Raw genomic sequence first — 21,419 nt, forward strand, 5'->3', positions numbered from 1 at the left:
CTTAAAAATTTCAATAAGAATGAACACACTATCACAGGGGGCACCAGGATTTGAACCTGGGACCTCTTGATCTGCAGTCAAATGCTCTACCACTGAGCTATACCCCCACAACACTTTTGCTGACAACACATTGAAAACGGTTTTGTAAAAGAGCCAACTGATAGTCATACATTTGTTGACCATGAATGCACACGAATACTTTAAAAAATTTAAATAAACAAATTAAATGTACTCTTCCACGGTTGCATTAGGAGTTGATCACATTATCACACTTTATTAACAGTTTTGTAACAAAGCCAAATGTCAATCAACAATTCCTGGAACGTAAAAGCACATGTTTCCTTTTTTTCTTGAACTTTTGAGGTTATTATTACTAGAAAAATGGAATTTCTATGACATCTCTATTAGGAAAATGCCTTAAAAAATTCAATAAGAATAAAAACACTATCACAGGGGGCACCAGGATTTGAACCTGGGACCTCTTGATCTGCAGTCAAATGCTCTACCACTGAGCTATACCCCCACAACTTTTTGGCTGAGTTCACATTATTAACAGTTTTGTAAAAGTAAATGAATCCTTTTTTTCTTTAACTTTTGAGGTTATTATTCCTAGAAAAATAGACTTTAAATGACATCTCTATTAGGAAAGTCCTATTTAAATAATAATGAACACACTATCACAGGGGGCACCAGGATTTGAACCTGGGACCTCTTGATCTGCAGTCAAATGCTCTACCACTGAGCTATACCCCCACAACACTTTTGCTGACAACACATTGAAAACGGTTTTGTAAAAGAGCCAACTGATAGTCATACATTTGTTGACCATGAATGCACACGATTACTTTAGAAAATAAAATAAAAAAAAATTAAATGTACTTTTCCAAGGGGGCATTAGGAGTTGATCACATTATCACACCTTATTAACAGTTTTGTAACAAAGCCAAATGTCAATCGACAATTCCTGGAACGTAAAAGGACATGTTTCCTTTTTTCTCTAACTTTTGAGGTTATTATTACTAGAAAAAGGGAATTTCTATGACATCTCTATTAGGAAAATCCCTTAAAAATTTCAATAAGAATGAACACACTATCACAGGGGGCACCAGGATTTGAACCTGGGACCTCTTGATCTGCAGTCAAATGCTCTACTACTGAGCTATACCCCCACAACACTTTTGCTGACAACACATTGAAAACGGTTTTGTAAAAGAGCCAACTGATAGTCATACATTTGTTGACCATGAATGCACACGAATACTTTAAAAAATTTAAATAAACAAATTAAATGTACTCTTCCACGGTTGCATTAGGAGTTGATCACATTATCACACTTTATTAACAGTTTTGTAACAAAGCCAAATGTCAATCAACAATTCCTGGAACGTAAAAGCACATGTTTCCTTTTTTTCTTGAACTTTTGAGGTTATTATTACTAGAAAAATGGAATTTCTATGACATCTCTATTAGGAAAATGCCTTAAAAAATTCAATAAGAATAAAAACACTATCACAGGGGGCACCAGGATTTGAACCTGGGACCTCTTGATCTGCAGTCAAATGCTCTACCACTGAGCTATACCCCCACAACTTTTTGGCTGAGTTCACATTATTAACAGTTTTGTAAAAGTAAATTAATCCTTTTTTTCTTTAACTTTTGAGGTTATTATTCCTAGAAAAATAGACTTTAAATGACATCTCTATTAGGAAAGTCCTATTTAAATAATAATGAACACACTATCACAGGGGGCACCAGGATTTGAATCTGGGACCTCTTAATCTGCAGTCAAATGCTCTACCACTGAGCTATACCCCCACAACACTTTTGCTGACAACACATTGAAAACGGTTTTGTAAAAGAGCCAACTGATAGTCATACATTTGTTGACCATGAATGCACACGAATACTTTAGAAAAAAAAAAAAAAAAATTAAATGTACATTTCCAAGGGGGCATTAGGAGTTGATCACATTATCACACCTTATTAACAGTTTTGTAACAAAGCCAAATGTCAATCGACAATTCCTGGAACGTAAAAGGACATGTTTCCTTTTTTTCTTGAACTTTTGAGGTTATTATTACTAGAAAAAGGGAATTTCTAAGACATCTCTATTAGGAACATCCCTTAAAAAATTCAATAAGAATGAACACACTATCACAGGGGGCACCAGGATTTGAACCTGGGACGTCTTGACTTAGCTAAACCCCCACAACACTTTCACTGACAACACAATGAAAACGGTTTTGTAAACAAAAAAAAATCAATGCTCGTATACAGGGGGCACCTGGATTTGAACCTGGAACCTCTTGATCTGCAGTCAAATACTCTACCAATGAGCTATACCCCCACAACTTTTTGCTTGAGTTCACATCCTTAACAGTTTTGTAAAAGAGCCAAAAGGCAGTCGACAATTCCTGGAACCTGAAAGTAAATGATCCTTATTTTGACAACACATTGAAAACTGTTTTGTAAAAAAGCCAACTGACAGTCATACATTTGTTGACCGTAAATGCACACGAATACTTAAAAAAATTAAAATAAACAATTTAAATGTACTCTTCCAAGGTGGCACTAGGAGTTGATCACATTATCACACATTATTGACAGTTTTATACAAAAGCCAAATGTCAATCGACAAATCCTGGAACGTAAAAGCACATGTTTCCTTTTTTTCTTGATCTTTTGGGGTTATTATTCCTAGAAAAAGGGAATTTCTATGACATCTCTATTAGGAAAATCCCTTAAAAGATTCAATAAGAATAAACACACTATCACAGGGGGCACCAGGATTTGAACCTGGGACCTCTTGATCTGCAGTCAAATGCACTACCACTGAGCTATACCCCCACAACACTTTTGCTGACAACACATTGAAAACGGTTTTGTAAAAGAGCCAACTGATAGTCATACATTTGTTGACCATGAATGCACACGAATACTTTAAAAAATTTAAATAAACAAATTAAATGTACTCTTCCACGGTTGCATTAGGAGTTGATCACATTATCACACTTTATTAACAGTTTTGTAACAAAGCCAAATGTCAATCAACAATTCCTGGAACGTAAAAGCACATGTTTCCTTTTTTTCTTGAACTTTTGAGGTTATTATTACTAGAAAAATGGAATTTCTATGACATCTCTATTAGGAAAATGCCTTAAAAAATTCAATAAGAATAAAAACACTATCACAGGGGGCACCAGGATTTGAACCTGGGACCTCTTGATCTGCAGTCAAATGCTCTACCACTGAGCTATACCCCCACAACTTTTTGGCTGAGTTCACATTATTAACAGTTTTGTAAAAGTAAATGAATCCTTTTTTTCTTTAACTTTTGAGGTTATTATTCCTAGAAAAATAGACTTTAAATGACATCTCTATTAGGAAAGTCCTATTTAAATAATAATGAACACACTATCACAGGGGGCACCAGGATTTGAACCTGGGACCTCTTGATCTGCAGTCAAATGCTCTACCACTGAGCTATACCCCCACAAATATTTGGCTGAGTTCACATTATTAACAGTTTTGTAAAAGTAAATGAGTCCTTTTCTTCTTTAACTTTTGAGGTTATTATTCCTAGAAAAATAGACTTTACATGACATCTCTATTAGGAAAGTCCTATTTAAATAATAATGAACAAACTATCACAGGGGGCACCAGGATTTGAACCTGGGACCTCTTGATCTGCAGTCAAATGCTCTACCACTGAGCTATACCCCCACAACACTTTTGCTGACAACACATTGAAAACGGTTTTGTAAAAGAGCCAACTGATAGTCATACATTTGTTGACCATGAATGCACACGATTACTTTAGAAAATAAAATTAAAAAAAATTAAATGTACTTTTCCAAGGGGGCATTAGGAGTTGATCACATTATCACACCTTATTAACAGTTTTGTAACAAAGCCAAATGTCAATCGACAATTCCTGGAACGTAAAAGGACATGTTTCCTTTTTTTCTCTAACTTGTGAGGTTATTATTACTAGAAAAAGGGAATTTCTATGACATCTCTATTAGGAAAATCCCTTAAAAGATTCAATAAGAATAAACACACTATCACAGGGGGCACCAGGATTTGAACCTGGGACCTCTTGATCTGCAGTCAAATGCACTACCACTGAGCTATACCCCCACAACACTTTTGCTGACAACACATTGAAAACGGTTTTGTAAAAGAGCCAACTGATAGTCATACATTTGTTGACCATGAATGCACACGAATACTTTAAAAAATTTAAATAAACAAATTAAATGTACTCTTCCACGGTTGCATTAGGAGTTGATCACATTATCACACTTTATTAACAGTTTTGTAACAAAGCCAAATGTCAATCAACAATTCCTGGAACGTAAAAGCACATGTTTCCTTTTTTTCTTGAACTTTTGAGGTTATTATTACTAGAAAAATGGAATTTCTATGACATCTCTATTAGGAAAATGCCTTAAAAAATTCAATAAGAATAAAAACACTATCACAGGGGGCACCAGGATTTGAACCTGGGACCTCTTGATCTGCAGTCAAATGCTCTACCACTGAGCTATACCCCCACAACTTTTTGGCTGAGTTCACATTATTAACAGTTTTGTAAAAGTAAATGAATCCTTTTTTTCTTTAACTTTTGAGGTTATTATTCCTAGAAAAATAGACTTTAAATGACATCTCTATTAGGAAAGTCCTATTTAAATAATAATGAACACACTATCACAGGGGGCACCAGGATTTGAACCTGGGACCTCTTGATCTGCAGTCAAATGCTCTACCACTGAGCTATACCCCCACAAATATTTGGCTGAGTTCACATTATTAACAGTTTTGTAAAAGTAAATGAGTCCTTTTCTTCTTTAACTTTGGAGGTTATTATTCCTAGAAAAATAGACTTTACATGACATCTCTATTAGGAAAGTCCTATTTAAATAATAATGAACAAACTATCACAGGGGGCACCAGGATTTGAACCTGGGACCTCTTGATCTGCAGTCAAATGCTCTACCACTGAGCTATACCCCCACAACACTTTTGCTGACAACACATTGAAAACGGTTTTGTAAAAGAGCCAACTGATAGTCATACATTTGTTGACCATGAATGCACACGATTACTTTAGAAAATAAAATTAAAAAAAATTAAATGTACTTTTCCAAGGGGGCATTAGGAGTTGATCACATTATCACACCTTATTAACAGTTTTGTAACAAAGCCAAATGTCAATTGACAATTCCTGGAACGTAAAAGGACATGTTTCCTTTTTTTCTTGAACTTTTGAGGTTATTATTACTAGAAAAAGGGAATTTCTAAGACATCTCTATTAGGAACATCCCTTAAAAAATTCAATAAGAATGAACACACTATCACAGGGGGCACCAGGATTTGAACCTGGTACGTCTTGACTGAGCTAAACCCACACAACACTTTCACTGACAACACAATGAAAACGGTTTTGTAAACAAAAAAAAAAAAATGCTCATATACAGGGGGCACCAGGATTTGAACCTGGGACCTCTTGATCTGCAGTCAAATGCTGTACCACTGAGCTATACCCCCACATCTTTTTGCTTGAGTTCACATGCTTAACAGTTTTGTAAAAGAGCCAAAAGGCAGTCAACAATTCCTGGAACCTGAAAGTAAATGATCCTTATTTTGACAACACATTGAAAACTGTTTTGTAAAAAAGCCAACTGACAGTCATACATTTGTTGACCGTAAATGCACACGAATACTTAAAAAAATAAAATAAACAATTTAAATGTACTCTTCCGGTTGGCACTAGGAGTTGATCACATTATCACACATTATTGACAGTTTTATACAAAAGCCAAATGTCAATCGACAAATCCTGGAACGTAAAAGCACATGTTTCCTTTTTTTCTTGATCTTTTGGGGTTATTATTCCTAGAAAAAGGGAATTTCTATGACATCTCTATTAGGAAAATCCCTTAAAAGATTCAATAAGAATAAACACACTATCACAGGGGGCACCAGGATTTGAACCTGGGACCTCTTGATCTGCAGTCAAATGCTCTACCACTGAGCTATACCCCCACAAACCTTTTGCTCACAACCCATTAAAAACGGTTTTGTAAAAGAGCCAACTGACAGTCATACATTTGTTGACCATGAATGCACACGAATACTTTAAAAAATTTAAATAAACAAATTAAATGTACTCTTCCACGGTGGCATTAGGAGTTGATCACATTATCACACATTATTGACACTTTTATACAAAAGCCAAATGTCAATCGACAAATCCTGGAACGTAAAAGCACATGTTTCCTTTTTTTCTTGAACTTTTGAGGTTATTATTACTAGAAAAAGGGAATTTCTATGACATCTCTATTAGGAAAATGCCTTAAAAAATTCAATAAGAATGAACACACTATCACAGGGGGCACCAGGATTTGAACCTGGGACCTCTTGATCTGCAGTCAAATGCTCTACCACTGAGCTATACCCCCACAACACTTTTGCTGACAACACATTGAAAACGGTTTTGTAAAAGAGCCAACTGATAGTCATACATTTGTTGACCATGAATGCACACGAATACTTTAGAAAAAAAAAAAAAAAAATTAAATGTACTTTTCCAAGGTGGCACTAGGAGTTGATCACATTATCACACATTATTGACACTTTTATACAAAAGCCAAATGTCAATCGACAAATCCTGGAACGTAAAAGCACATGTTTCCTTTTTTTCTTGATCTTTTGGGGTTATTATTCCTAGAAAAAGGGAATTTCTATGACATCTCTATTAGGAAAATGCCTTAAAAAATTCAATAAGAATAAAAACACTATCACAGGGGGCACCAGGATTTGAACCTGGGACCTCGTGATCTGCAGTCAAATGCTCTACCACTGAGCTATACCCCCACAACTTTTTGGCTGAGTTCACATTATTAACAGTTTTGTAAAAGTAAATTAATCCTTTTTTTCTTTAACTTTTGAGGTTATTATTCCTAGAAAAATAGACTTTAAATGACATCTCTATTAGGAAAGTCCTATTTAAATAATAATGAACACACTATCACAGGGGGCACCAGGATTTGAACCTGGGACCTCTTGATCTGCAGTCAAATGCTCTACCACTGAGCTATACCCCCACAACACTTTTGCTGACAACACATTGAAAACGGTTTTGTAAAGAGCCAACTGATAGTCATACATTTGTTGACCGTAAATGCACACGAATACTTAAAAAAATTAAAATAAACAAATTAAATGTACTCTTCCAAGGTGGCACTAGGAGTTGATCACATTATCACACATTATTGACAGTTTTATACAAAAGCCAAATGTCAATCGACAAATCCTGGAACGTAAAAGCACATGTTTCCTTTTTTTCTTGATCTTTTGGTGTTATTATTCCTAGAAAAAGGGAATTTCTATGACATCTCTATTAGGAAAATCCCTTAAAAGATTCAATAAGAATAAACACACTATCACAGGGGGCACCAGGATTTGAACCTGGGACCTCTTGATCTGCAGTCAAATGCTCTACCACTGAGCTATACCCCCACAACACTTTTGCTGACAACACATTGAAAACGGTTTTGTAAAAGAGCCAACTGATAGTCATACATTTGTTGACCATGAATGCACACGAATACTTTAAAAAATTTAAATAAACAAATTAAATGTACTCTTCCACGGTGGCATTAGGAGTTGATCACATTATCACACTTTATTAACAGTTTTGTAACAAAGCCAAATGTCAATCGACAAATCCTGGAACGTAAAAGCACATGTTTCCTTTTTTTCTTGAACTTTTGAGGTTATTATTACTAGAAAAATGGAATTTCTATGACATCTCTATTAGGAAAATGCCTTAAAAAATTCAATAAGAATAAAAACACTATCAAAGGGGGCACCAGGATTTGAACCTGGGACCTCTTGATCTGCAGTCAAATGCTCTACCACTGAGCTATACCCCCACAACTTTTTGGCTGAGTTCACATTATTAACAGTTTTGTAAAAGTAAATTAATCCTTTTTTTCTTTAACTTTTGAGGTTATTATTCCTAGAAATATAGACTTTACATGACATCTCTATTAGGAAAGTCCTATTTAAATAATAATGAACACACTATCACAGGGGGCACCAGGATTTGAACCTGGGACCTCTTGATCTGCAGTCAAATGCTCTACCACTGAGCTATACCCTCACAACACTTTTGCTGACAACACATTGAAAACGGTTTTGTAAAAGAGCCAACTGATAGTCATACATTTGTTGACCATGAATGCACACGAATACTTTAGAAAAAAAAAAAAAATTAAATGTACTTTTCCAAGGGGGCATTAGGAGTTGATCACATTATCACACTTTATTAACAGTTTGGTAAAAGAGCCAAATGTCAATCGACAATTCCTGGAACGTAAAAGCACATGTTTCCTTTTTTTCTTGAACTTTTGAGGTTATTATTACTAGAAAAAGGGAATTTCTATGACATCTCTATTAGGAAAATCCCTTAAAAAATTCAATAAGAATGAACACACTATAACAGGGGGCACCAGGATTTGAACCTGGGACCTCTTGATCTGCAGTCAAATGCTCTACCACTGAGCTATACCCCCACAACTTTTTGGCTGAGTTCACATTATTAACAGTTTTGTATAAGTAAATGAATCCTTTTTTTCTTTAACTTTTGAGGTTATTATTCCTAGAAAAATAGACTTTACATGACATCTCTATTAGGAAAGTCCTATTTAAATAATAATGAACACACTATCACAGGGGGCACCAGGATTTGAACCTGTGACCTCTTGATCTGCAGTCAAATGCTCTACAACTGAGCTATGCCCCCACAACACTTTTGCTGACAACACATTGAAAACGGTTTTGTAAAAGAGCCAAATGTCAATCGACAATTCCTGGAACGTAAAAGGACATGTTTCCTTTTTTTCTTGAACTTTTGAGGTTATTATTACTAGAAAAAGGGAATTTATAAGACATCTCTATTAGGAACATCCCTTAAAAAATTCAATAAGAATGAACACACTATCACAGGGGGCACCAGGATTTGAACCTGGGACGTCTTGACTGAGCTAAACGCCCACAACACTTTCACTGACAACACAATGAAAACGGTTTTGTAAAAAAAAAAAAAGCAATGCTCGTATACAGGGGGCACCAGGATTTGAACCTGGGACCTCTTGATCTGCAGTCAAATGCTCTACCACTGAGCTATACCCCCACAACTGTTTGCCAGACTTCATATCATTAACAGTTTTGTAAAAGAGCCAAAAAGCAGTCGACAATTCCTTCAACGTGAACGTACATGATTCCTTTTTTTCTTGGACTTTTGAGGTTATTATTCCTTGAAAAAGGGACTTTATATTACATCTCTAATAGGAAAATCCAATTAAAAAATAAATAAGAATGCACTATTACAGGGGACACAGATATTAACTTGGGACCACTTGATCTGCCGTCAAATGCTCTACCACTGAGCTAAACCCCCACAACACTTTCACTGACAACACATTGAAAACGGTTTTGTAAAAAAAAAAAAATTAAATGCTCGTATACAGGGGGCACCAGGATTTGAACCTATACCCCCACACCTTTTTCGGCTGAGTTCACATTATTAACAGTTTTGTAAAAGAGCCAATTGTTAATTGACAATTCCTTGAACGTAAAAGTACATGAATCCTTTTTTTCTTGAACGTTTGAGGTTATTATTACTAGAAAAAAGGGAAATGTACTCTTCCAAGGAAGCACTAGGAGTTGATCACATTATCACACATTATTGACAGTTTTATAAAAGAGCCAAATGGCAGCTGACAATTCCTGGAATGTACCGGGGACCTCTTGATCTGCAGTCAAATGCTCTACCACTGAGCTATACCCCCAGAAATACTTGGTTGAACAAACATTATAAACAGTTTTGTAAAAGAGCCAACTGACAGTCATACATTTGGGGACCATGAACGCACACGAATAGTTAAAAAATAAATAAATAAATAAATGCATAATGTACTCTTCGAAAGGGGCACTAGGAGTTGATCTCATTATCACACATTATTAACAGTTTTGCAAAAGTGCCAAATGGCAATAGACAATTTCTGGAAGGTGATAGCACATGAATCCTTTTTTTCTTTTACTTTTCAGTTTTGTCATGCCTAGAAAATGTGACTTTATGTGACATGTCTATTACAAAAATCTTAGCAAATTTTTTTTTTTAAATTAAAAGGGGTCACTAGGATTTGAACTGGGGACCTCTATATCTGCAGTCAAATGCTCTACCACTGAGCTATACCGCTTTCCTGCTTTCCTGTATACAAAGAGCCAAACAGCAGTGGAAAATTCCTGGAACGTGAGAGCAAATTAATCCTTTTTTTCTTGAACTTTTGAGGTTAATATTCCTAGAAAAAAGGGACTTTAGATGACATCTCTATTAGGAAAATCTTATCAAAAATTAAATAAGAATATATGCACTATTTAAAGGGGGCACCAGCATTGGAACATGGGACCTCTTGATCTGCAGTCAAATGCTCTACCACTGAGATATACCCCCGGAAACACTTTGCTGAACACACATTAGTTACAGTTTTGTAAAATAGCCAAATGGCAGTCGACATTTTTTGGAACGTGAAAGCGCATAAATCCTTTTTTTCTTTTACTTTCAGTAAAAATTAAAAAATCCTTTTTTACTTTTAATTTTATCATGCCTAGAAAAAGTGACTTTATGCAACATGTCTATTACAAAAATCATATGGATTTTTTTTTTCAAATATAATGCTCCCTTACAGGGGGCACCAGGATTTGAACTTGGGATCTCTTCATCAGTTTACACTCACTCATTCTACCACTGAGCTATAGCCCCACAACTTCTTGCCTGAACACATATTGTTAACAGCTTTTATTGTTAATTTCTGGAACGTGAAAGCACATGATACCTTTTTTCTTGAACTTTTTAGGTTATTATTCCTATTAGAAAAATCCTATCAAACATTAAATAAAAATAAATGTACTCTCCTAGGGGGCACAAGTATTGGAACCTGGGGCCTCTTAATCTGCAGTCAAATATTCTACCCCTGAGCAATACCACCACAAATTTTTGTTCGATCACACAATGTTAACAGTTTTGTAAAAGAGCCAAATGGCAGTCGACAACTTCTGGAACGTGAAAAGCACATGAATATTTTTTTTCTTTAACTTTTTAGGTTGTCATGACCACAAAAAGTTAGTTTATGTGAAAAATCTATTACGAAAATCCTATCCTATGTACTTTTCCATTGGGCACTAAGATTTGAACCTGGGGCCTCTTGACCTGCAGTCAAATGCTTTACCACTGAGCTATACCCCCTCAACTCTTCTGCAGATCGCACCTTGAAAATGGTTTTGTAAAGGAGCCAACTGGCAGTCGACCATTTTTTCTTGGACTTTTTAGGTTATCATTCCTAGAAAAAAAGACTTTATGTGACATGTCTATTATGAAAATCTTATCAAAACTAGCATTTGAACCTGGGAACTATTCATCTGCAGTCAGATGCTATACCCCCACAACTGCTTTACTGAAATAAAACCGAAAACGGTTTTGTAAAAGAGCCAACTGACAGTCGCACATTTGTGGAATGTGAATGCACATGAATCCTTAAAAAAAAATAAAATAAAATGTACTCTACCAGGGGGCACTAAGAGTTGAACCTGGGCCTTCTTGATCTGCAGTCAATTGCTCTACCACTGAAATATACCCCCACAACTTCTTTTGCTCATCACGCGTTGAAAATGGTTTTGTAAAAGAGCCAACTGGCAGTCGACAATTTCTGGAATGTGAAAGCACATGATTCCATTTTTTCTTGAACTTCTTAGGTTATCAACTTAGGGTACAACTTCTTAGGACTACATGTGACATGTCTATTATGAAAATCATATTGTTCAAATGTTCAAATTAAAATGATTCCACATGATTCCTTTTTTTTACTTGATCTTTTAAGGCTTTCATTCCTATAAAAAGTGACTTTATGTTACATGTCTATTAGAAAAGTCCGATCAAAAATGTCCTATCAAAAGTTACTATATGTGACATCTGCATTAGCTCCTCCTTGAGAGCCCTAATGATCCTAGGAACTATGTTGTCTGACCCACTTTTGTTGCCTCTGGTAGGGTCTCCCATGACAAATTGGTCTTAGGTAAAGGTTGAGGCAAAGAATGATCTTTCATGGAAGGAACAACAAAGAGTCAGTGTAACTGACCCGGAAAGGGGTTGGGGCCTGTAAGCCAGCGGCTGGGGTCCAGCCGGGCCCAGCTGAACCAGATGCGGTGTGGTAGTAGCCTAGTGGGTAACACACTCGTCTATGAACCAGAAGACCCAGGTTGAAATCCCACTTACTAATATTGTGCAAGACACTTAACCCTATGTTGCTCCAGGGGGACTGTCCCTGTAACTACTGATTGTAAGACGCCTGGATAAGGGCGTCTGATAAATGCTGTAAATGTAAATGAATATATGGGCTCATATAACTGTGGACCCACCACCCGCAGGAGGAACATGAAGGGTATGGTGCAATGTGGAACGGATGGCAGACTCTCCTAAACTATAACCGCCTCCTGAATCCTCCACCACCTCCCCCGTCTACTTCTCTCTCATCTGAAGACTTCCTACCTTCTTCACGAAAAAAGGTGGCTGCCATGAGCAAACAATTCTCATCCCCTAACCCCAGACCTCATCTCACTGTTACCTCTGAAACCAGAACACTGTCTTCCTTCACTCTGCTCTCTGAATCAGACTTGTCTAAACTTCTCCAGTCAAGTCATCCCACCACCTGCTCGCTGGATCCCATCTCCTCACACCTCCTTCAGTCCATACGGCCCACCATAACATCTGCTCTGAAACATGTCTTAAATTCCTCACTCATAACATTTCCCACTGCTTTCAAACATGCTGTCATTGTTCCCCTGCTCAAAAAAAACACACTAAACCCATCTGTACTGGACAGCTACCGCCCAGTCTCCAACCTTCCTTTTCTTTCAAAAATTGAGCATGATCTACTCAACCCTTTTCAGTCTGGTTTCAGGAAAGGACATTCAACTGAAACCTCCCTCCTGACAATGGTGGATGATCTTCGTGCTGCAAGAGCTGCCCGCAGATCATCTGTCCTCATCTTACTTGATCTATCTGCTGCCCTTGACTCTGTTAATCACAAAATTCTTCTCACCACACTCTCAGATTTAGGAATTACAGGAACTGTACTAAATTGGTTCACCTCTTACCTTCAAGACAGGTCCTTTAAGGTATTATGGGAAGGTGAGACATCTGCTCTCTATAGGGTAACCACAACGGTTCCACAAGGCTCTGTCTTTGGCCCCCTACTATTCTCAATATACACTCGTTCACTTGGTCACATCATTCATTCAAATGGCTTTTCCTATCACTCCTATGCTGATGACACCCAGCTCTATTTGTCTTTCCCACCAGAAGATACCACTATTGTCTCTCTGACATGTCAGCATGGATGATTGAGCGACACCTCCAATTTAATTTATCCAAAACTGAGATTCTGATTTTGCCGGGCAACAACTCCCCTCAGCAAAACTTCTCAATTGAAATTGCCTCACTAATGTTAACACCTACGGCATCTGCAAAAAACCTTGGAGTTTGATTGACGACAAACTGAGTCTGAACCATCATGTTGCTGCGATCTCCAGATACTGCAGGTTCACTCTCTACAACATTCGCAAGATTAGGACTTTCCTCTCACAACAGGCTACGCAGCTCCTCGTCCAGGCAATGGTCATCGCTAAACTCGACTATTGTAATTCTCTCCTGGCTGGAGCTTCTGCAGTCACCATAAAACAACAAGAACAACAACAACAACATTTATTTCTTATTTAGCCCATAATCACATACAGTATGTCTCAATGGGCTTTGACAAGCCCTACAGTTGAAACCCCCCACACTTGAACTTCTGCACACAAGGAAAAACTCCACACAAAAAAAACTCTAGGAGTGAGAAAAAAAGAAAGGAAGAAACCTTGGGAAGGAGTGATACAGAGAGAGACCCCCTTCCAGGGTAGAGTGGTGTCAGTGCAGGGTTTGTGAATGTCCAATAAGAAAAAATAAGTCCTGCAGTTGTAAAGGTGGACAAGTCCAAAATGTAGTACAGTATCATGGTGTACATTACGTGTCCATTATGATGTTACTGACGGTGTTATGACTGGTACTGGAATATGTGGTAATAGTGGTATATTGGTGCTACAGTGGCCTGGTACCCTAACTAGGACAGCTTAACTGTTAAGCACTGTGCTTAACAGAGGGACTGTGTGATAAAGTGGACTTTATAATTGACACTGTGTCAGAGTGAAGTGAACTGGGTTTCTGGGCCTTTAACAGAAGGCCAGAGAAAACAGATTGAACCAGCTGAACCAGATGCGGTGTGGTAGTAGCCTAGTGGGTAACACACTCGCCTATGAACCAGAAGACCCAGGTTCGAATCCCACTTAATACCATTGTGTCCCTGAGCAAGACACTTAACCCTAAGTTGCTCCAGGGAGACTGTCCCTGTAACTACTGATTGTAAGTCGCTCTGGATAAGGGCATCTGATAAATGCTGTAAATGTAAATGTAAAACCCGTCCAGATGGTTTGAAATGTGGAAGCCCACCTCATTTTCAACCAGCCGAAACACACTCATGTCACGCCTCTTTTCACCTCTCCACTGGTTCCCGGTAGCTGCTCGCATTGAGTTTAAATCTTTGATGCTTGCCTATAGGGCTGTAAATGGAAGTGCACCCTCTTATATCAACATGCTGTTAGTTAGCTACACTCCCGCACACCACACAGATCTGCAAACGAAATGAGACTTCACCTTGTAAGTCGCTTTGGATAAAGTAAAGTAAAAGACCAAGTAAAGTAAAGACCAAGGCGGGAGCTTTGGCGGTCCGATCCCTAGACATGGAAACTGGCTATTGGGACATGGAACATCAATGGTACCGGCTAGATATAATCTTGTTACATTTGTTGCTGAATCAAGAAATATATTTGTGAATGGTGGGACATTTCATTGTGAATTTTCAAACAAAACTATCTCCATATATCCCTGATTACCTAAGTGTCTTGTTAACAAAGCAACTGCCCTACATGAGAATTACGCTCTCAAGACTCCGGGCTCTTACTGCTACCAAGAATTAACAAATTCTCAGCAGGTGGACAAGCTTTCAGCCACAGAGCTCCCCTGTTTCTGAACAGCCTTCCTGCTACTTTTAAGAACTCAGATAAAGTGTCAATATTTAAGTCCAGGCTAACGACACATCTTTTTAGCCAAGCATTCCAAAACAGTAACTCCCAAATACTATGAAGCTCGTCTCACCTAGGCTGTTCTAGGTAGTCCACCAGGGCCATTGTTGCACTCAGCATGTCCTCTCTGGACACTTGTTTTAATGGACATTTCGGACATGGTGCTCTGCTATACCCTGGTAGCTGTATCAGGAAATAAGGGCGGCTCAAAGAAGCTAGTAAACGTGTTACTAACTTCCAGCAGGCTGTCTCCCATGTGCTCATTATAGACTTACCAATCTAAATGGCACGTCCTGGTAAATTTCATTGTTGGACTGGCTAAAAGTGGCTGTAAATCTGCACCAAGACTGAATTTCGGAAAGAGACTTTAAATACAGTATTAAGAGATCACTGGTGGTCTGCACATAGTTTCTATATTATACTGCCTAAAAGTTTAATAAAACAAGAAGTGCTGGATTGGATTTATGTCTCGTCGTTTTTTAAATCAAGTTTTTGAAGGTAACTAAGTAACCTTAACTCAAAGCAATGCGTAAACGAGGTGACGCACCTCCTATAAATAGCCAAGATGTCCGTCATTCATTGCTCAGTCATTATTGCAATTCCACCATTAAGACTTGGCCGATCCTCATCATCCTCAAGTAAGACTGTTCCAGTTATTTCTCGCCTTTTTCATTCTTTGCCTTTTGTCCTGCCTTGTTGGTCTATCGTCTCTTTCGATGGTTCCCGTTCATATATCAAAGTGGTAGGGATTCGCCAGCCTCTTTGCACTGGGGTTGCAGACGGTCTGTAAGTAAAAGTTCCATTATACACTATAATATGCACAGTCTATCCTGATATGCAGATTGTATGAATTTTTTTCTTAAAATGCGATAATTTTAAGCAGCTGGAACGATACTTCAACATTTAGGATCTGGCAACACAGCACCCGCTTAGAACAGCACTGTTCTCTTAAATTATCCCGCACATTTTACAAACTTTGATGTGTGACATCCAGCCCATGTGGGGATGGATATGAAGTCGGGCAACGGTGAACAGTTCTGTCATGGATTCAGCTCCAACCCAGGCACCACAGGGGGAGCACTCTCGCACCTGCAGACACTGACCTGGAAGTGATCAACTCAAAAGTCAACACCCAGGATAAAAACACCACAAACCTTCCAAACAATGCGAACTCATCGACGACTAACCTCACAATGTAGTGAGCCGTTTCTTGATCCTGTTGCCCTGAATTACTGACTGCATGCTATTCGACCACTATTTCTGGATTATCTTTGTCTTCTGTCTCCGACATCCCAAGCCCTCCAGATTCTGACCGTTTTTGCAGTCTTCACTTGCGCTTATGCCACGGGAACCCTGGTTTCCTCCAGTGAACTCCTCCAGCCCCATTCACCCCTATATATCACCCCTATTGCAAGTGTGCCCCTGCTCCAAGCAAGTTCTTTTATATGACTATATGTAGTCCATATTTTTTTAAATGTACCTGTTTTTCAGAAAATTATTTTTTGCTTTATTTATTTTTTACTTTTATTAATCTGCAGTATTGGGAAATAACATTTACAGTGATATAAAGATTTCGTAATTATTCATTTTATGTGAGTTTTTATTGATAGGTAAGCACATGCCATTTATCATATATGCAATCGCATATCACAATATCAAACTATATTTTTTTCCCCAAATCGTGCCGCCCTGAAATAAGAAACCAAAATTATTGCAGTCACCTCCTCATGGTTTCATATAGTGCAGGTAATATTTGTCTGGTAACATTGACAAAAATAGTAGATATTAGAAAGGAAAATTAATATATCAAATAATATATTAATAGTTAATATTGTATTTTAGAAGAGCATCTGGCCAGTTAAGTGACTCTGTTCTAGCTGGTCTACCATCCGACCTCTACAACTAATACAAAATGCAGCAGCACGACTGATCTTCAACCTTCCCAAGTTCTCCCACACCACCCCTCTGCTACGCTCCCTCCACTGGCTCCCAGTAGCTGCACGCATCAGATTCAAAATACTGATGCTGGCCTACAAAGCCAAACATGGAGTAGCACCATCCTACCTCACAGCCCTTATTACACCTCGCACTGCACCTCGTATACTCCGAGCCTCCAGTACTGATCGCCTGGTCCCTCCATCTCTGAAGGTAAAAGGAAGATGCTCATCTAGACTCTTCTCCATCTTGGCCCCTCGGTGGTGGAATGAACGTCCCCTTGAGGTCAGAACAGCTCAGTGACTGAGCACTTTCAAATGGCAGCTCAAAAACTTCCTCTTTAGAGAATATTTAGATTAACTTGTAACCTTCTTATTGTCTTAATTCTGTATAGAAACTACAACAGAGTGAATAAAAAGTTTGTATTCATAGTTGGGGGTCCTAGTGAACCAGAATTGATCACTTCATTGATTGTAACATGGAAGCACGTTGTAAGTCGCTCTGGATAAGGGCGTCTGTCAAATGCCTTAAATGTAAATGTAAGTGACCTAGTTAAAGCAGGGATTGATTACTGAACAAGCCCAGGGCCTCAAGAGCTCTGGTGCTCTGCACGCAGATGCTAATTTAAATATAGGTTTATACTGGGTTTGTTCATCTCATGTCTGAATGTTGTTCATTTATTTCAATAGAATTTAAGTGGCGTTGAAGAGCGTCCATGGTGGACAGTGGCGAGCTCGGAAAGGCAGAGAAGGTTGGGGTTACTGTGGCTTAGGCACAGGGAAAAGTGGCTGGCTGTAGGAGTCATGGACTGCGTGGCTCTTCACAATTGGAGGCTGGTCTTTCAGAGGATAAGGCGATCTCTGTGCTAGGTATGGGGAGATGGTTGGGCAACATGAGGGGCATAGTAAACAGAAGTGGATGATCCAGAAGAAGCGCCAAAGGCATGGCGGTCGTGAACGAGGATCAAGCGGAGTAACAAGGAGCAAGGGATAGATGGCTAGAAGCACTGAAGAAAAATTAAGCAACAAGGTATTAGTACATGGACTGTTGTGTTTTTATACACAAGTTCAACTTGGTCCCTTCCATTTTTGGTGCAGTCGACTCCGCATGAGGCATGTAGTTAAAGAAAATAAGACAGATTAAATAACATAGATTTTTAGATATTTTATTTTTATATTCAGTGGCTTATCTAGACAACAATTAACAAAAACAATTATTTCACAAACAATGACTAAAAAAAAAACACAATACATAGCAGTGTGTTGTCTAACCAACTGAGCTGATAGAACCAGCTATTACCAAATGAATGTAATATAATAATTAATTACTGTAATTTTTGATTATTTATTCCATCCACTCCAAATGCATCCATTTGACATATGTGCTTGTAAATGTGATCACATGGAACATCAAACCATGATTTGCTGTGGGAACTCAGAACAGCACAATCTTCTCCGTGTATTCCTCCAGACTGGTGGTTATTGGGTTCTGAGTGCCATGCATCCCAGTACCTGAAGGTGGCAGAATTGATAGTCAGCAGTCATGGTGCCAGTATTAATTCTAAATATCAAATATTAGCCGCTTTAAGAAGTAACTATCACCCAAAGCGAATTATTTTATGTATTAGTTATTGAATGACAATTCTGCTTACAACTCAGCTGTAATATATCAATTGTTGTGTCTGTACCTACCAAATGAAGACCAACTCCCAATTAAGCTCTTTAAGATAATTGTGCTTGTTGGATAATATGTCTACCTACGTGTTGTTGACAGGGCTGTCATCAACCCATTTCCAAACTCCTTCTGTTTCTTGATCTGATAACCCTATCCAGAAGTGATAGTCAAAGCTTCCAATTTTCTTTGCTTCTTTCTCCAGCATATCCTGTTGGGTATGATTAAGGAGAGTGAAATCAGTCTAATATTTTTTTTATATATAATTCACTTTAACATGATCATAGCAGGTTAGTTAAAGCATTGAAATTTATGAATTTGCTAAACCCATAATGATCCTGAAAAAAGTTCCCAAGACGACTTATAGAATATAAATATAGAATATAAAACAAATCCATTATCACACCCACATTCGCGCACACTTCTTTAACAAGGTAAATTAGGGGTGGACAATGAAGGACAGTGGAGTGGGCCTTACATCCTGGATTCTGGAGGAAACAGGAGATTGCGTTCACAACCTTAGACCCAAGGACAGACAGTCAAAGGCGCTGCTTCCCGCCAGGACATGCAATCGGAGGGCTTCTGAGCCTGCCATGTCTGGATCTGCAGACGGCCTGTGTTTGCTGTCACCTGCCCCACCAAAGCCTTTTTTTTGTCTGTGCAGCTTCCTCCTGGACTCTTAAATAGTATGTATACAAAACCCCAGTGGTGTGCCCTCTTCCTGTCACATCCTCAGCCTATCTGCCCATTATCCCTCACCTGCTTATTCACTCAGCTCCAAATATGCAATTCAACAAGTGCATCATTTAATTGATATTAAATTTCCTCATGTCTCATACTCACATGCTGCTTGTGTGTGAGCAGGATGGCTAAATGACTGCCCATTGAGTCACAGCTATCCTTGCTTTGCTCCCAGTTCATCTTATCTGGGCTGAAATAAAAACAGTCGTCCTCCATGTGTAACCAGCCTTCTGGGCAGGGTTTACACGTTCTCACTGCACATTTGAGTGGAAATTGCAGTAGATGATTAGTAAACAATAAGGTTTTCTCAAAAATACAATACTTAATATATAAAATACAGTAACAACTTTAACAAATGATTATTTTTTTTAATTGTTTGTCATGCTGGAAAGCAACATGTTATGTTCTTTTACCTGTTTTTGAACAGCTGGCACTCAGTGCTGTGTAGTCCTGACAAAGACGGTCATACCGTACCCTCAGTGAGTTTAATTTCAGCTCCCCTGTCAAATGTGTTTCTTCTGATTTAGGTTGAACTGCTGCACTGAGAGAGGTTCTGTTGTTGTACACTGATACAGGCACAGGCAGACAGAAGTTAAGGACTGATTGACTGTCTACATGCCGAAAACTTCAATTGTTTCATTTACTTACAAAGTATGCCCAGTACAATATTTGCACAAACTGATGCCACCAAAATAGCAAGCACAATAAGAGCAGTCTGTCCTTTATAACACTCCACCCACATCTTCATTTTTGAGTTTCCTGCCAACATATATATATTGATAGTATTACATATAGATAACAGTAATATAATATCACTAAATCCTTAAAATCAATACCATATCTGTAGTAAATAGTATGTATACAAACCCAAGCACATAATGCCAATTGATAGATAGCAGTAACATCCTACGCTTATAGCTACATTTTGCTCTTTTTTTTTTGTACTGTTTCTCTAGTCTGTCTCCATTTATATCTCTATTCACAAACAGTCACCATTCCATAATCCAAAACAAACCTTGGCTGGATCTGATGAAAGGTGATTTTGGTCGTCTGAGTGAGATGTCTTCACTAAAATCCTGTAATGTTGTGTAATTGTCTGCCTCCTCCATTAGTAAAGTCAGGAAAAGCACTCTTAACTTCTGTTTATTAGTTCAGATGGTTGGTCTTTCTTGCTATTCTCACTGGCAGCTTAAACTCCTTCTCCCTCTCTCTCTCTCTCTCTCTCTCTCTCTCTCTCACTCACTCACTCACTCACTCTCACTCCTTTTTTGTCTCTCTGAGACAAACACACTTACATATGGTAACGATTAGTGAGTCAGGAGAGAGAGGAGTGTGAACTGTGTGACCTTAACTAGGGAATGCTGCCAGATAGGATGAAGGAAGTGCCAAAAACTGAGCTGAACGTGAAAAAAAAAAGTGAAAAGAGCTGTGGAGAAAGATTGTGAATAAAAATCAAAATATTTTATGGGTTCTACAATAGTTTTTCATATTACATATTTTTGTTCAGAAAAATGTCTTGTGTTTTTCCTCTTGTGTTTTCCTTTTTTTATGAGGAACAAAGTTCATGCCAGATGTCCTAAACAGAACAAACATCATGTTCTCTAAAGCATGACACAGTTTCACAATTCTGTGGTTAACAATATTTCCAACTGAAAATTTGGTTCCAAACTATGATCCTGCCTATTGCAAATCTGGGTGGATTCATTCAAACAGTTCGTAATCTTCTGAGTCATAGTCTGGCTTTTAGGATGTATTTCAGCTGCTCTATGTCTTGTTGACACTGAGACTGCAAAATATTGAACAGCTATACAAACATTATTTATTCA

The 21,419-nt window shown here is 38.1% G+C and overlaps 1 protein-coding gene and 17 non-coding genes across 18 annotated transcripts; all 18 read right to left on the minus strand.

Moving 5' to 3' along the window:
• Positions 1–35: 35 nt before the first annotated feature.
• trnac-gca (transfer RNA cysteine (anticodon GCA)) lies at positions 36–107 on the minus strand. The gene has a single exon. It is a non-coding gene; the product is annotated as a tRNA-Cys (tRNA).
• Positions 108–451: 344 nt separating this feature from the next.
• trnac-gca (transfer RNA cysteine (anticodon GCA)) lies at positions 452–523 on the minus strand. Its single transcript has one exon. It is a non-coding gene; the product is annotated as a tRNA-Cys (tRNA).
• Positions 524–681: 158 nt separating this feature from the next.
• trnac-gca (transfer RNA cysteine (anticodon GCA)) lies at positions 682–753 on the minus strand. Its single transcript has one exon. It is a non-coding gene; the product is annotated as a tRNA-Cys (tRNA).
• Positions 754–1,513: 760 nt separating this feature from the next.
• Positions 1,514–1,585, minus strand: trnac-gca (transfer RNA cysteine (anticodon GCA)). The gene has a single exon. It is a non-coding gene; the product is annotated as a tRNA-Cys (tRNA).
• Positions 1,586–3,191: 1,606 nt separating this feature from the next.
• trnac-gca (transfer RNA cysteine (anticodon GCA)) lies at positions 3,192–3,263 on the minus strand. The gene has a single exon. It is a non-coding gene; the product is annotated as a tRNA-Cys (tRNA).
• Positions 3,264–3,421: 158 nt separating this feature from the next.
• On the minus strand, positions 3,422–3,493 carry trnac-gca (transfer RNA cysteine (anticodon GCA)). Its single transcript has one exon. It is a non-coding gene; the product is annotated as a tRNA-Cys (tRNA).
• Positions 3,494–3,651: 158 nt separating this feature from the next.
• Positions 3,652–3,723, minus strand: trnac-gca (transfer RNA cysteine (anticodon GCA)). Its single transcript has one exon. It is a non-coding gene; the product is annotated as a tRNA-Cys (tRNA).
• Positions 3,724–4,484: 761 nt separating this feature from the next.
• On the minus strand, positions 4,485–4,556 carry trnac-gca (transfer RNA cysteine (anticodon GCA)). Its single transcript has one exon. It is a non-coding gene; the product is annotated as a tRNA-Cys (tRNA).
• Positions 4,557–4,714: 158 nt separating this feature from the next.
• trnac-gca (transfer RNA cysteine (anticodon GCA)) lies at positions 4,715–4,786 on the minus strand. Its single transcript has one exon. It is a non-coding gene; the product is annotated as a tRNA-Cys (tRNA).
• A 158-nt stretch (positions 4,787–4,944) lies between these two features.
• Positions 4,945–5,016, minus strand: trnac-gca (transfer RNA cysteine (anticodon GCA)). The gene has a single exon. It is a non-coding gene; the product is annotated as a tRNA-Cys (tRNA).
• A 960-nt stretch (positions 5,017–5,976) lies between these two features.
• trnac-gca (transfer RNA cysteine (anticodon GCA)) lies at positions 5,977–6,048 on the minus strand. The gene has a single exon. It is a non-coding gene; the product is annotated as a tRNA-Cys (tRNA).
• Positions 6,049–6,392: 344 nt separating this feature from the next.
• On the minus strand, positions 6,393–6,464 carry trnac-gca (transfer RNA cysteine (anticodon GCA)). The gene has a single exon. It is a non-coding gene; the product is annotated as a tRNA-Cys (tRNA).
• Positions 6,465–7,037: 573 nt separating this feature from the next.
• Positions 7,038–7,109, minus strand: trnac-gca (transfer RNA cysteine (anticodon GCA)). Its single transcript has one exon. It is a non-coding gene; the product is annotated as a tRNA-Cys (tRNA).
• A 343-nt stretch (positions 7,110–7,452) lies between these two features.
• trnac-gca (transfer RNA cysteine (anticodon GCA)) lies at positions 7,453–7,524 on the minus strand. The gene has a single exon. It is a non-coding gene; the product is annotated as a tRNA-Cys (tRNA).
• A 344-nt stretch (positions 7,525–7,868) lies between these two features.
• Positions 7,869–7,940, minus strand: trnac-gca (transfer RNA cysteine (anticodon GCA)). Its single transcript has one exon. It is a non-coding gene; the product is annotated as a tRNA-Cys (tRNA).
• A 570-nt stretch (positions 7,941–8,510) lies between these two features.
• trnac-gca (transfer RNA cysteine (anticodon GCA)) lies at positions 8,511–8,582 on the minus strand. Its single transcript has one exon. It is a non-coding gene; the product is annotated as a tRNA-Cys (tRNA).
• Positions 8,583–9,130: 548 nt separating this feature from the next.
• trnac-gca (transfer RNA cysteine (anticodon GCA)) lies at positions 9,131–9,202 on the minus strand. The gene has a single exon. It is a non-coding gene; the product is annotated as a tRNA-Cys (tRNA).
• A 9,128-nt stretch (positions 9,203–18,330) lies between these two features.
• Positions 18,331–20,976, minus strand: cldc1 (C-type lectin domain containing 1). Its single transcript, XM_028981158.1, has 6 exons — positions 20,609–20,976; positions 20,242–20,352; positions 20,007–20,159; positions 19,696–19,847; positions 18,942–19,063; positions 18,331–18,692 (listed from the first exon to the last, which is right to left on the minus strand). The coding sequence occupies exons 1-6, from the start codon at positions 20,700–20,702 to the stop codon at positions 18,506–18,508; spliced, it is 819 nt and encodes a 272-aa protein (XP_028836991.1). The 5' UTR covers positions 20,703–20,976; the 3' UTR covers positions 18,331–18,505.
• Between the last annotated feature and the right edge of the window lie 443 nt (positions 20,977–21,419).

The sequence above is a fragment of the Denticeps clupeoides genome, chromosome 5 (genome assembly GCF_900700375.1).
Source record: "Denticeps clupeoides chromosome 5, fDenClu1.1, whole genome shotgun sequence".
Lineage (NCBI taxonomy): Eukaryota > Metazoa > Chordata > Actinopteri > Clupeiformes > Denticipitidae > Denticeps > Denticeps clupeoides.

Coding starts and splice junctions, on each gene's coding strand:
- cldc1 (XM_028981158.1), bottom strand. CDS start 20,702: ATGGAGGAGGCAGACAATTACACAACATTACAGGATTTTAGTGAAGAC. Junction 20,353..20,608: donor TTTCATCAGATCCAGCCAAG/GTTTGTTTTGGA, acceptor ATATGTTGGCAG/GAAACTCAAAAATGAAGATG. Junction 19,064..19,695: donor TGCTCACACACAAGCAGCAT/GTGAGTATGAGA, acceptor CATACCCAACAG/GATATGCTGGAGAAAGAAGC.